The 15,760-nt window shown below is 34.3% G+C and overlaps 4 protein-coding genes across 4 annotated transcripts; 2 read left to right on the forward strand and 2 right to left on the reverse strand.

Annotated features, from left to right (window-relative positions):
* Positions 1-1,815: 1,815 nt before the first annotated feature.
* BDB00DRAFT_721980 (uncharacterized protein) lies at positions 1,816-2,070 on the forward strand (the record flags this gene model as incomplete). The annotated part of the gene is made up of 1 exon (XM_053118192.1): positions 1,816-2,070. A coding segment is annotated over one exon (255 nt), but the record flags the coding sequence as incomplete, so codon positions are not given.
* A 4,988-nt stretch (positions 2,071-7,058) lies between these two features.
* On the reverse strand, positions 7,059-7,403 carry BDB00DRAFT_871425 (uncharacterized protein; the record flags this gene model as incomplete). Its single annotated transcript, XM_053126828.1, has 1 exon — positions 7,059-7,403. One exon carries the CDS (start codon positions 7,401-7,403, stop codon positions 7,059-7,061), a length of 345 nt encoding a protein of 114 aa, XP_052980600.1.
* Positions 7,404-8,634: 1,231 nt separating this feature from the next.
* BDB00DRAFT_871426 (uncharacterized protein) lies at positions 8,635-9,777 on the forward strand (the record flags this gene model as incomplete). The annotated part of the gene is made up of 3 exons (XM_053126829.1): positions 8,635-8,644; positions 8,790-9,501; positions 9,651-9,777. The coding sequence occupies 3 exons, from the start codon at positions 8,635-8,637 to the stop codon at positions 9,775-9,777; spliced, it is 849 nt and encodes a 282-aa protein (XP_052980601.1).
* A 4,305-nt stretch (positions 9,778-14,082) lies between these two features.
* On the reverse strand, positions 14,083-14,866 carry BDB00DRAFT_762070 (uncharacterized protein; the record flags this gene model as incomplete). The annotated part of the gene is made up of 2 exons (XM_053119313.1): positions 14,083-14,393; positions 14,488-14,866. 2 exons carry the CDS (start codon positions 14,864-14,866, stop codon positions 14,083-14,085), a joined length of 690 nt encoding a protein of 229 aa, XP_052980602.1.
* Positions 14,867-15,760: the final 894 nt, after the last annotated feature.

Here is a 15,760-nt window from a genome sequence, read left to right on the forward strand (position 1 = left end):
GGCGTCATAGTCGTCATCGTGTAATATGGGCGTACATGATAGTGAAAAATAAATGCGTCAGGCTGTATATTTTGCAAGTCAATGGCGGATCAGCGTCATGTTGTATATGATTGTGTTTGAGTAATGGAGAAGAAGATTGTGGCGTCGTTCTTGTTGTGAGTACGAATGGTTTGTGCAGGTAGAGGACGATGTTGTATTACGCACGTAAGTTTGACGTTGGAATGGTACAAGATGGTGCATAAGTATATACATAGAAAAAGAGAAAGAAGCAGTGATTCTGAATGGGCATATATCCACTAAATCTATACCTCAAGCACACCCGATAACCTTTTCCTTCCCTTGTTCACTTACCCAGCGTTTTTTTAAGCAGCAGTAACGGCGGTCTACTCCTTATAAATCATGAGCACATGCTTTTTTTAAGAAAACAGTTACCTTCATTTCGTTTTTCAAATAAATCCGTGGATTGTGCCGTTTTGTTTTCTTTGTTTTTTATTCATCGTGAAGAGAGTAGGAGCCATTTACAAGTGTGCGTCGAAGCTGTTGATTTGCCGTGGCGAATGGTATTGAGAAAGAAAAAGGATCTTTGGTTGTTGATTTTTTCCTCCCTGCTGCTGCTAACAAACTCCAATTTGTTTCAAACTCAACCCAGGTAAAATGAAATGTGGGGAAATGCTCAGGCCCTGTTCCCACAGCAGCAAAATAGGCTTATGCGCACAGTGAGTCTCTGACGCACCCTTGCCATTTCCTATACATTAGCCTACAAGCTTCTTGTCACGAGTGAAACAGCCATACTACTATATCGTGATATTGGCTTTGTACTGCTTAACATCTATTATGTCTTGACTTGAATTGAAAATCTTAGATACTCAAATATTCTGCTCTGCTACAACACTTAATATATTATCTACTTCAACTTTTATTATGTCTTAGTTGACTGTTATTATGTCCAGGTTGTCTATTATTCATGTTTAGATTGATTATTATTCTTGTCCAGAATGATTTTCATTCATGTACAGAATGATTTTCATTCATGTACAGATTGATTTTTATCTTGTCCAGATTGGTTTTACTCATGTCCAGATCGATTTATATTCATGTCCAGATCGTTTTATACTCATGTCCAGCTCGATCTTTATTCATGTCCAGCTCGATTTTCATTCATGTCCAGCTCGATTTTCATTTAAGTCTAGATCGATTTTCATTCATGTCCAGCTCAATTTTCATTCATGTCCACTCAGATTAACATTCATGTCCACTCTGCCTAAAATTAAATCCCTTCTGCATAAATAAAAGTTCAAACGTCTGCTAGGAGATGAAAAATCCTGTACTTTACCTTACAGAGATAATGAAAAAATGTATTGTCCTTTAGGATCATGGAAAGGATGGTATTTTTCTGAAGAATTAAAACAATCTAAAGAATTTAATTATGAAATTAATGTTTTATATGGTTATCAATTTGATAGAGGTAAAGATGTCTTTGAAAATTATGTCCTAACTTGTTATTTCTATAAACAAAGAACAAAGGTCCATTACGAGAAATTTATAAATTATTATAAAATTCATTATTTGGAAGAATAGGTATGAATGAAATTAGTGATTTATTTTTTTTTGATAAATAAAGAAGAAAAGGATAAATTATTAACTTCCCATATTATTAATACTATTTTTGAATTACCTGAAAACAAATATTTAGTTAGATATAATATTACTCCTGATCAAAATTTATGTGAATTATCTGAATAAGATATTAATAATGAACTTCTAAAATATGATTCTTCAAAAAGAACTGTTTCATAATCTGTTCCTATTGCAGCAGCAGTTACAGCTTATTCACGAATGTATATGAATAAATTAATGCATTTAAAAGGGTATATATATTATTATACAGATACAGATTCTTTAATTGTAGATAAAGCTTTACCTTCTAAATATGTAGGAACAGAATTAGGACAATTAAAATTAGAATATTCTAATTTTAATGGTTTATATATAGGTCCTAAAATATATTTAGTTGATAAATATAATAGTGATATAATTATTAAAGCAAGAACTATTGGGTCTGATTTAACACCTCAAGATTTTAATAAACTTGCTGCAGGTATTTCTGTTACTAATATAAAACGAAATGGTTTAAAAATCTATATACAGCCAATATTCAAATTATAAACACAGAGATAAGATTATCATTTAATTTTAACAAACGAAAAAAAGTGTTTATGAATGGTGAATGGGTTAGTACTGCACCTTTAAATATTAATGAATAAATATAATTTTAATAAAAAGCTGTTAATAAATTTATTAATGTTTTTATGGAACATAATATTTTACAGAATATTTTGTTCCTTTTTTTGTAATTAAATACAATTTTTATATTACTTTTAATAGTATTTAATGAAATTGATAAATGAAATAAAGATTTTAACTTATTAGAAACCGGGGGTGGGATTGGAGGCTCCTTGTTACCTTTATTTTATAAAAAGGGAATTTAAAATTACAGGATTATCTTTATGTTTTATTAAGATTATTTTTACCACTTTAAACTATCCTTCTTCAATACGTATACCATAAAAAAAACCCCATCTCCATTTATTATCTAGATAATGAGGAAAAAAACATTTTTGTTTTTTATTAATTTAATATTTAATTAATAAAATAAGTTGATTTCATTAATTGTGTTGTTAAGTTTAATGTTTTCTTAAATTCTGGTTTATGGGGAATATTATAAACATTATTATTATTATTATCAATTACTATAGTTTTATCAACATTAATTAAGTAATTTTTACTAATATAATCTAAGATAAATTTGTGAAGATTATTAATAAACTCATCATTACCATAAATTCTAATAAAACTTATTTTAACCATGTTTTGAAGAATATATACATCATTAGCATTTGTAGCAAAACAATCATGTACAGTTAAAATATTTATATTTTTTTCTTTAGATAAAATTTTTTTAATAAATAATGCTACATGACTTCTATACATTGAATGTACAAAATTAGGAATATATGCATTTACTTATTTAATTTTATTAATTTTTTCTTTAATAGGACTTTTTACAAGAATTTTCTTGGTTTTACCTAAAACTTTAGTAGATAAGGTTACAGATGTGAATTTCACATATTTTTGACTAATTAATAATCCTGAAGGAGTAATCCAAACAATAGGAAGGTTTAAATTAAATATTAATAAAACCATATTATTAAAATAGTTAGATAATTCATTTAATTTAGGATGTATAACATATAATGATTTATGAATAATTTTAGCTAATAACATTAATTCTTTACTTGTAATTAAAGTTAATTTATTCTCATCTTTAAGTTTATAAAACATTTTCCCATTAATTTTTTTATATATAGAAAAATGATCTTGAATTAATTGATTATAAATTCCTTTAATCTTAACTCCATATGAAATAGTTATTAAACTTCTTTTTACAATCTTTCTATTTAATACTAAACCCTTTAATCTGGCATACTTTAAATCACATTCCTCTATTTTCTTAATTTCTTCATTAATAAATTTAATATTAAACTATAAAGATCATTAGGATCATCTTTTATATCAGATTCAACTAAATTAACTTTACTAGCTAGATCAAAATCAAGAATCATTGCAGCTAAATGTTGTACACCATTACATGTTACATCTAAATAAATTGGTAATCTAGAAATAAAGTTTAATGGATCCTTATTATAACCTTATAACTCAAAACAAAAAGCTAAAAATAACATAGGTACATCAGCTTTTCTCCATAATCCTGAATTTTAATCTAAGATTTCTGAAAAATGTTGATCAACCTATTCTAATCTTTTGGTAATAGATAATTTATTTAATCCAAAAGCATTTGCTCCATAAACCTTTAATGAATTTAATCCATTTTCAGATAATACATTACCTTTTTTGAATAACAAATATAATCTTGCTAATTCACCACCTTGGAAATTTAATTCACCCCCTTAGCAATAAACTCTTCCTCTCCAGTCTAAAAAGAAAGTAAAATAAAATTGTTCAACATCTCTATAAAGTTTAGCAATAGTTAAAATTGAATTATTATATAAGAATTTACTATTATGAGATGTAATTTCAAATTCTTTTTCTTTATTATTCTTTTTAATAATCTCACTCATTTCATCTGTCTCCTTATGTAATGTTCTAATAATTAAATCATCATTAAGTGGCAGATTCATTAGAAAATCTAATACTTTAAGATTAATATTGAAACCAATAGATGACATATAATTAACCATTTTAATTGTCATTTTATTTATAAATTTAATATTTGATTCAGTAAATCTTTTACTTCTAATTAAAGGATTAAAATTCTTAATATTATTAGTAATATATCCACCATATGTCTTAAATTCTTTGTTATCATTTAATTCCCAATAAATAGGTGGATATACTATAGGTAATTCATGACCATCAATCATACCTAAATATTTAATATAGTTTTTCAATTGGTAACTAGGAATAATTTCTCTATGAGTTTTTTTACTTTTAACATCATATCGTTCTAAGATATTAAAAAGATCACTTTTCATATCCAAATAACTAATAACAGTACCACCAATATTAATAAAATTCTCTTCATTTATTGTAAAATTTTTCAAATATAAATTAAAAGTTACAATATCCTTAGATTTATCATCAACTTCTTTAATATATTTTTGATATAAACATTCTTTATATAAAGTTTTTCCTAATCTATGAAATAAAGTAGTAACTGATTGTTCTTTATTATCTTCATATTTCATAATAAAGGGGATTAACAAACTTAAAATCAAGAACAGCATCAAGGATTTATCTATTTCTTTAAACATAAAAAGATATTTTTTGTTTCTAATATATTTTTCATTTTCAAAATACATTTTTAAGTCATCTTCTAATAACTTATAGTTATTTAAAAATATTCTAAACCCAGGATTTGTATTTAAGAAATCCTTAGACTTACTCATTTTTTCTAGTTTTTTCAACCATAAAGAATGTAATTTTTCTTCTAAATTTAATTGTTTTTCTTTAAGAGATAAAGTATCGTTTGATAAAATTTCTTTAATAGTAATATAACCACTAGAATTTTCATTTGTAAGAGAAAAATCTTTTAAATCATTAAAAGTTGAATTTAAAATATTATTTTCTGAAGGGTTTTTATTTATACATACCACTGAAGGTAATAAAGCTAAAAGTAAATTATCCGGAGTATTAATCCAGATATTACTAGTAATTAAACCATCAGGTGTTTTAATCCTGATGTAACTTGAAATAAGCTCTGTAAAAGAGTTTAAATCGCAGGTATTCGAAGGGAAAATAGGGCAATCGCTAAAAATATAGAATAAGTTTGTAAACATCATATTTTTAAAGTAAGTAAGTAATTAGATAGCATCTAATTTTTAGTAATGATTTATTTAGTTTCAAGATTAATTATCTCTACTTACAGTACCGCCACGAGAAGGCATAAATCAAGGTACCGGGGGAGAATTTTATAAAATAATAATAATAAAATAATAATAATAATCTTTTATATGAATCATCAACCCAGAATGATTCGTTTAAATAATAGCAAATAACTAAAATTCCAATATGACATAATAACATAATTATTAATAATACAAAATTATTCCAATCTCTTAATGAAATAACAAGGCAAACTAATTTATGTAATAAAGGTCTATTCTTAATAAATTCTCGTTCTTCAATTTTAATTAGTTTACTTAACATACCTATAATTAAGAAGAAACAACCAAGAATTCCAATAAATGTAAATAGACAAACACATAAAATTAAAATAGGAGTAGGATTTCCATCACTACCTCTAAAATATTCATTTAATAAATTAAATACATCTTGTGGATTTTCAATTAATTTTGAAATGAATTCTACAAAATTATTACTATTTTCATTTGGAGAATTAATTTTGAAGTTTCCATCTGGTGGAGGACTACCAGATCTTTCAATAGAGTGATAATACATTCTTTCACACATTTCTCTCATTTTTTTTCTTTCTTCATAGTTATGATTCATCATTTCACCTATATCCATAAGTAGCAAAACCACCAATAGTACCAACAACACCTAAAAACAATCCATTTCTAGGATTTGTTTTTGCAATTTTAACTGCAGCAGTTATTGTTGTTCCAGAAAGAATTCCCGCAGCAACTCCAGGAGAAGTAATTGGTTTATCATTATTAGAATTACTATTGATGGATGATTATTTGACCCTGCACCTCCATCTCCAAAATTAACATTAAAGTATTTTTGATGAAGGATTTGTATTAGATGAATTAGGGGCAGAACTTATATAAATTAATAAACCTAGTAATACTAAACCTAAAGAGCCTGTAAAAATGTTAGAAAGATTATCATTTAAGAAGTGAATAAATTCTATAAAATAAAGATGAATAGAATCAACTAGAATATTAGGAATTAAAAATACAGATGCAAATCTAAAATGATTTTTATCTGTAGAATAGTAATACTTATGTTTATAAACTTAATAATGGATAGAATATTATTCTGTAATAAAGAATAATAAGTTTGTAATAATCTATTACATCTATAAATAAGTATTTTAAACCAATAATTAGAAATAACCCAAACTAAGTTTAAAGTTAATCGCAGGATATGAAGGGGGAATAGGGTGATTGCTAAAATTTTAAAAGATATTTTTACAAACATTTTTTTTTATAAATTAATAAAATTAGATAGCATCAGTTAAATAACACTACTTTTTTAAAAAATAAAGACATTTAGTTTCTCATTAAATAATGATACTTATAGAATCCACCTCAAAAAGGTATGTCTGAATAAGATCCTATCTAGAAGGAAAGAAGTATGTTTGTTTTCTTTCCTTCTAAAGGAGGATATGTAAATAACTGTTTCGTGTTAAACCCATTACCCCCACTGGCATCGAGAGATTGTACCATGATATGGTTTTGATGATCTGGAGGTACAAAACTGATGCCACTCGGATCCAAGAGCTCATTTTCGATGGTGTGGCAGCTAAAGCATCTTTTGTTCTGTTCCACACTTTGCTCAGGTTCTTCTGTTGTTCATACAGCCTCGGAATCATCGTTGTTGGTACTTTGACGATGTTGTTGTTGACGATGCATTGGAGGTATTATGCCTGGATGATCGGAATAGTAGTGATCTTTTAGTTCCTGCACTGTTGAATAATGCTGCAGATAAGCAGGACAGCCGAGCTGCTCTTCGATCGAATCATGCGCAGTAGTTGTTTTGATGTAGGTGAAATTATTATTGCTGTGCCATTGAGCTCTAGTTCTGTCAGGAATAGTAATGGAATGCTTAGTGACTAGGTACTTCCTCAGGCTTTGAGGTTGGGCAACTCTTTGGTTGCATTCGAAGCAAGCGTTTATGATTACGACAAGCTTTGCCATTGGGTTTAAAGAATGAGAAATGTTGGGAAGAGTTTCAGTGAGACTCTGTAAGACGTTATATCCATGGATACTCGCTTAGTGTGACCGGTCATAATCAACCCTGCCCCATCCGCCATTCCTATATGCTGTTCCTTGCGCAACATGGCTCTTTCCGTTCCCAAACCACACCCCCCAGGGGGCTCTTGATAGTAGCACCCAAAACAATGCCGGAAACTCGAATTCACTGTGGACGCATGACCACGTCGCTGACTGAACATGATTCATCAACTGTCAAGGACACGCTGTGACAGTTAACAGCAGACAACGTATACATTGATTCTTATTTGCTTCGACGCGGAACCGAAGAGTTTAGCGTTTTCTTTGATACCACAGCCCATCCAGTTCAAGAATCAGAATTCTTTCGCGTATCCAGAGAACTTTTTCCAGATTTTAACATTGGCGTAGGTCTCCTACCCCATCGCAATAAAAAAACAAGTGCCTCACGAGATGACATTCACTGATGAAACGACGTGCCAATTAGCAGTCGAAAAAGGAGTGGAGGTTGCGGGTCATCATTACTGAGCTGTTCGTTCATTGCCCCCTGAACAACAACTCACGAAATTGGAATTGTCTCATTTACCAACTGGTTTGGAAACTGGTGACCTTGAGTTCAAGTCAAGATCATCCTTGTCCAAATTTAGGCATGTATTGCACTTAGACCTATACTGGTCAGTGGCAGGCAGCTGGTTCCAAGCAAGGGTTTTGCTCTGCTGATGATACCTAAAGGACGAAAACGACGGCCGATATGAAACTCTCACGCATTGTATCAACTTTGGGGCGATTCACAATCGCAACCGTGTTTTCTACGCCACTGGCAATTTATGGGTGATTATTGCAGATATTGTCACTCTCAGGATCACATGATCAAAGATTGCCTCGATCGCCCCGATTGTGGTAAACTAAGATCCGGTACAGACAGATGTCTTGATAGAAGGTTTCTCTTTACCGCACTGGGATCCAATAAGGGACACGGTTGCGCACATGCACCTAGCTGGATTGAAATGTGAATCCTTCATATAACTCAGTAAAGAAACCAAGTATAAAACAACCGTCTAAGAACACATCTCAAACCATCATAAAAGTTTTTTATTCGTTCTTACAGCAAAGCACCAGTAAGGTCCTTGCTGACAAAGAAGTTGATAAGCTTTCCACCTTCAGATCTGTTTCTCCGTTAAGACCGAGTTCTCAAACAATGTTTGAAAGTTAGATATAAAAGAAGATAGTTTCTATAGCTGATATTGTACTTTGTTCAATCTTTTGAAATAATCTATCCTCAAACGACTTATCTGTCTTTGTTTATTTCAATTTACCACACCGATCCCGAATGCTTCAATTGTGGTCGAAAAGGCCATATCTCTGTGTCTTGCCCACAACCACGAAACAACTACCCACGTAAGACGCCCAAGACAGAACAATCCACCGAGTCAACATCCCCGCGTAAGAAGGAAGGTCAAGGTAGCTCGAATCCCAAGGATACTAAGGGAACGCATGCTCCAACAAAAAACAAGTTGCCTGGGACCCCAAAGGTACAGAAGAGTCAACCTAATAAGGGCACTGACAAAGCCCCCACCAAAGTCTGGCTCCTGGTAAAGGATCCCGATCAAAAAAAGGTTGAAGCACAAGAAAAGGAAAAGCAGGAAACAGATTGGACGAAGACACTCGAAAGATCCCGACGGTTAGCTGGAAAAACCAGTGCTTCTGCCAGCAACGTTGAATGGCCCGAGGACAGACAGTTCGAGGACATTAGTGGAGATAAGTCTGGGCAGGAATCCAGCTCAGAACCTGGAGACGAAGATATGGAATCCCGACACACATCAGACGACGAGGAAGCTCAAACTGGTGCGGATGATGCGATGGAGGAGGACAACGAAGAGCTTGATCTGCTTGTGCGGGACGCCAGCTTACCAATTAACACCGTCATCAAAACATGCAAGAACAAGGAAAATCAGGCACTAATGCGTCACGCCACAACCCGAATACCATTAACGCAGTTGCATCCGCTTATGTCACTGCCCAGTCGACCTCTTCAGCTCCTTCCACCTCCGCAATCACAAACGATGTTTCGGGGAATGGGATGAGTACGTAATCTAGAATCATATCAAGACTAGGAAAACAAAGCCTTTTCCTAACAAACAAAAGAAACAAAAGAAACAAAAGAAAAAGAAAAAGAAAAAGAAGAGAATTACAATGAAAGTCAATCAATGTTAGATGTCTCATCAAACTCAATCCACAATCAACAAACTACTTCATGCGTCACTTGCGACAACAATCCTTGGATCTGCTGGCGTTACAAGAAACATTTATCCTTGACAGTGTCGACGCACGACAAATTTAAGATCGCTTTCAGGCACGTTCCGGTGTATGGAGTCGATCTTGTGGCATCATCAATTTCGCTGCACAAGCTTCATGTCGTACTAATTTTCATCACCAGAGATGGTCGAGGAATACTGGTAAATATACAACATGCAACAACGAATTCCACCCGTTCAACGTTCATATTATCTATGCACCATCTGGTACGAATCGACACGCCCGTTTGGTATTTTACAGTCTGCCTATTCTCTGTTATCCACATCGTGCGCGTCAGAACAACTCAACAACACACTAATTCTGGGGGATTTCAATTATTCCTACGCTCGCACGGACTCGTCTTTCCAATCAGCTCCAGTCGAATGGCGTGTTTTTCTACAAGAACGTAATGACTACCACAGACCATGGCGGGCACTTGGCGTCGACGTTTCAACGTGGATCCAGCTCGTCATCTATCGACTACATATTTGCGTCACCAGCACTTGCACTCATATGTTCAACTCCCAACATTGGCTTCATCTACTCGACTTGGACTGATCAGTGTTTGATCTCGACAATCTTACGCCTTCCAAGCAGCAGCAACCGGGGTCTTGACATGTGGCGAGTAAATCCTAGGATGATGTGTTCGTCTGCTTTTCATCAACAACTTAAAGATGCATTAACAGCAGCTCATCCGACGATCAACAATTGTGACAACGCTCGCGAGGCTTGGGACGACGTGAAGCAGATCGTAGAAGAGACGTGCCGTAAACATGGGCGATATCAAGCAAAAAAACAGCAACTTCAAGAAAAACATTTACAACGGCTACGCAATAAAATGATGCGTCAACTCAAAATCACCAGTGAGCGACCAAGTCGGCTGGAAGCTGTATGTGCCGAGCTTGCTGACATTCAGACGGAGCGTGCGCACATCATGGCACTCAAGGCAAACGCTCGATGGCGGGAGCACGGGGAGAATTCAGCAGGATACCTGCAAAGGACGGCGAAGCATCGACAAGCTCAAAGATATATCCCAGAATTACAACATCCAGAAACTGGCATTATTGACTCTTCCCTTGAATACATTCATGAAGCCGCAAGGTTGTTTTACTCGTCTTTATACACACCTGATCATGTGGAAGAGGATGCAATTTCGGACCTTCTTGATCATATACCGCCCACCTGTGTTCTATCGGAAGAGTCCCGTCAAGCGCTAACAACTGAATTCACGGTCGATGACTTGACCACCGCCGCTCGCCGAGCGCCAAACAAAGCAGTCCGGGTATAGACGGGCTACCATACAACATGATTGACGCAATCTTTCAACACCCCCTGTTTTCGAATCTAGCTGTAAGGTATACAATGATGCATTGCAACAAGCGACATTTCCAACGTCATGGTCAGAAACGTCTATCTGTTTACTTCCCAAGAAAGGTGATCTCTCCACACATGAGAATTAGAGACCAATCGCCTTGATCAATTAGATTCGAAAGTATATACTCGACTACTCAACGCACGCATCGTCAAGGTCAGCGAATCGCTTATCAACAAATATCAAAGTGGATATTTACACGGTCGATACATTGCCGACAATGGGCTGGCGGTCGAGCTTGCAATGGATCATGCCACAAGCATCAACGCGGACGATATTGGTCTGACAATAGATATGGTCAAGGCATATGACCGGGTCCATCCAGCTATCTAGTCCGATGTTTAGAAAGATGGGGGTTTCCCCCAAGAGACAATATCATGCATTCATTCCCTTTTCTTTGGCACAAATATCCAAACCAACATCAATGGCACACTATCAACAGGCATTCAGCAACAAAGAGGAGTTCGCCAAGGTGACCCGTTGTCCTGTACTCTTCAATCTGGCGCTTGAACCCTTTTTACGGCGTATTTTACACGATCCAATGACATGGCTACCAGCTGCAAACGCTTGTAAATGACGACGGCTCAACAGACGACATTTTGGACAACAACAACACAACCAAGCTTAAATTTCTTGCGTACGCCGACGATTTTTTCATCTTCATTCACGACGCTCAAGATATGCAAAGGATTTACATGCACCTGAATACGTACTCGACAGCGTCAAATGCCAAGATCAATTTGGCTAAGACACATGCGATATCACTATCTGGCAAAGCATCATCTCAGCTCAAAGACCTCATACAACAATCTGGTATTAACTCGTGGTTCGACAGACTGTCGCTTCAACCACTGGTATATCTGGGATATTCACTTCACTGCTCGCCAATGCAACGCGACGTTTTCTTTGACGCATTAGTCAACAGTCTACAATCAGCCCTCAACTTGCACTCGCAAGGATTTTTATCGGTACGTGGCCGAGCAACAATCATCAATGTTCTTGTTCTATCCAAACTATGGCATGTGATCCGTATCTGTCCGGCTCCACAGTCCTTCTTTAGCAAAATACGCAAGGTGTGCCAGGCCTTTTTGACGAAACGCATGTTTCCCAAAATCGCATATCCAAATTTATCAGCAAAACGAGAATCTGGTAGTGTTGCTATTTTACATCCTCCCGCACAACATGCAGCGCTACAGTTACGATGGATCCAGTCCTTGTTTGAGGAAAACCACCCACAACGCTCTTTCATACATTCCTGGATCTACAATATCCTTGCTGCTTGGGTGTCGAATCAAGATCCTCTTATGTGTCTGTTATTCTCGCGCTTACGACCTGCCATCATTACAAAGTTCGTATCCGTCATCAAATCGCTCTGTGATGTAGTGGATCATTTTTACATGGATACTCAACAACCGGTACTAGCGACTGCAACAATTCTCCAACTGCACATTATGGACTTCTTTGCTCCAATATCAAGGCCAATAACTGCAGAGCTGGACACGTTCCTGAAGAGGATCGATAAGCATCGGATATTGGTGACTGATCTGTTCACTCGGGATGATTCCCTTAGATGTTTACGCCGAAGGACAAGGACTCAACATCAGGTCTTCCCGCGCTTATTATCGACAATCACCCGTTATATGGACTTAGGCGAAATAGGAGTACGCACATTTGCTCTTTGTTACTTACTCCTTCAAGCCTGCTGTTATCACGTGACGGTGATCTGGGTTCAAGACAACATACAGTATCAGAGGTTGCGAAATGGCTTAATAACAAGGATTTGTGTCTGGCCACTACCACAACAAAGCGATTACGTCAGTCAGTCATTGGAAAGTTTACCCTGGAAAACAGTTGGAAAAAGGCCACTCTGGATACAAAGCAATGGTGCTCCTTTTGGAAGTTCGAATCGTCGACGACGGCCAGGAACGTATGGTTTCGCCTGCTACACGGAAAACTATCATGCAGGGCAATGTTATACAAGATACTTCCGCAGGAGTTCGAGTCGAGCACCTATCCGATATGCAACGATGAGATCGAGGATGCTAGACACTTTCTGTACAGCTGCCGTATGAAATGGCCCGTATGGTTATCTGTGCTATCAGATCTACTGCTGACCAACATATCAACTGATATGGTACAAGATGGCATTTTTTCTCTCACATTCCCTCCAAATCCCCCTCGTACTGCTTGCCACATGATTTTCGCCTTCATCATAGAAACATCTGGAAAGCTCATTGGAACTATGTCTTCAATAACGCTCCTTTCACCCCCGAAAGCATTATTTTTTCCACTCATTCACAACTTCATAGTTTTTCCGCCCAAATGTGTATCCCTTCTACTTCTGTATCTTAAAGCATTTACTGCTCAATATGACGTAGTCTGAAATAAAATTCGACGCTTCCATTCGCGCGCCTAAAAAAAATGTTTAGTAGCACGAATTTAAGATGATTATTGCATTTTTTCACCCATGCATCTTTGGACAGCCTTGCAAAGTTGTCGCCAATGCTGCTTTTTCTTTAAAGATCGTGTCCTTCGTTTTCTTTGTTCGCATCGTTTTATAAATCTAGTTTGTAGAACTAGAAGAAGGATTACCATGTACTGTTTCTACTCACACGTTAACAAGAACCCTAGTGTCTGCCAAATGATCGTCTCGAAATACTTTTATTACGTCAAGAAAAACTGGTTCATCAACAAAAAAAATCATATGCAGAAGTGACACTCCTTACTAAAGCAACTTCGGCAACCGTAGCAAACGTTTGTGAACCATATCATATCAAAAAAGTGTGGAAAGATAAAAGAGGTTGATGTCTGGCCAATATGTAAAAATCAATGAGGCGTTATACGAAGTGTCATGAGATTGTTTATTACTATGGTAATGAAATATGGGAATAGAACTTGTGTAAAATAAAAATTCACAGAGAAGAAACTTTGAGGGGTAAATACAAAGAAAGGATGGAATATACTAATGAAACAACAGTTTTAAGATCGATTGAAGGTTATTTCGTTGAAATGGGCATAAACATTTCGATTTTGAGATGAAGAATATAGGTGGTTAAAGCTTGATGGGTCAATGGTTGGGCAATGTCGGTCAGGATTACGCACGTTGGCAGACAGAATGCAAAGTCTCTCAGATACATCAATAATGAGTAATAGAAGAGGAGCATCCATCACCAATTTCGTCAAATCTTGCAGGTTGTTTCGCATTTGAACATTACCAAGTTCGAGAAACACGTATATGCCATTTGCTGGCAACAACAAGATATAGAATACATCTCGATCCGAAACCACATCTGATGGTAAGCCGTGCTGTCGGTATATCTTATGCAAGAATAGATGAGCAAAATCCTCTGCTGTATCAGTCGTCTTGCATGTAAATCACTCGACCAATCGCTTGAATTCCATTTACAGTTTCTATGTTGTGAGTATCCATAGCATCTTTACAGAATGTTGCTACCTGTAAAAGATCTTTGCATAAAAGGAAATGGTTGCTGTCGAATGCTGCTGACTTGACCTCTCCGAAGCCATGGTTGATAGTGAATCGACTGGCGTAAAGACTGGTGATGCAAATGTCAGGTCGGTTTTTGTTCACCAAGTCATCGTTCTTTTTAGCCTCCAAAGTAATCTCGTTTGTCCACCGTAAATACATACTGCGATTGGGATCGTCGAAAAGACCACATAGAGAATTAATCCTTATCCTTATGTTTAATAACAAAATTATGAAACCTACTACATTTAATAGTTTAAATATAATTATTAGAAACATTATAATAATAATCTACATATACAAAAATAATTAATTTTATACTTAATGTTTTTGGTTTTAAAATAATCTTTTAATATTTATTTTTCATTGAAATCTTTCTCATTTACCTTGGAATTATCTGTTTCATCATAATCTTTCCACTTAACAAGAACTTCATATTCATTATTTTTACTTAATTTATGTTCTATAACTGTTTCAATTTTATAAACATTATTATTTTTGTTAACTTCTCTAATTAAATTTAAATTAATTTTTCTTTCACTTTTATTTTTCTTTCTTTTTTTTCTATTAATATTTTCATATTCAGGGAAATCTATATCTTCATTATTATCAATTATATGATTATTAGATTCTTCATTATTATTATTATTATCAATAATCATATTATCACTTTCTAATGATAAATCTGATAAATCTTTTTGTAATTCACTTATTATTTTAATTTTTTCATTTGCTTTATCTCATTATTTAAAACTATATTTATTAGTTTTTCATCAGTAGGAAATTCAAAGTTTTTTTCAGCCCATAGTTTATGGTGTTCTTGTGTAATTATATTGAATATATCTATAAATAATTGTATATTTTTAAGTAAAAATGCTACTTTTATTTGTAAGTTAATATATTTATAATCATCTGTTTTTAATGTAGAGTTAATATGAGAAAATCGTTTAAATTTATTTCCTAAATCACAAAATTGGTTTTCTATAGCTGACCAAAAACTTCCAAATACATCATTAAAATGTTTTTCTTGTATATTCAATTCTTCATTAGGATCTTTTCTAATAGGATATAAGAAATTATTATCACTTAAATGAAATATGTTTCTTTTTACATAAGTCTTCAAACTGTTTAATAAATAATGTGTAACCACCATCAATAGCTAAAACATCTCTT

This window comes from Zychaea mexicana (genome assembly GCF_025766255.1).
Source record: "Zychaea mexicana strain RSA 1403 chromosome Unknown BDB00scaffold_28, whole genome shotgun sequence".
NCBI classification, from domain to species: Eukaryota; Fungi; Mucoromycota; class Mucoromycetes; order Mucorales; family Lichtheimiaceae; genus Zychaea; species Zychaea mexicana.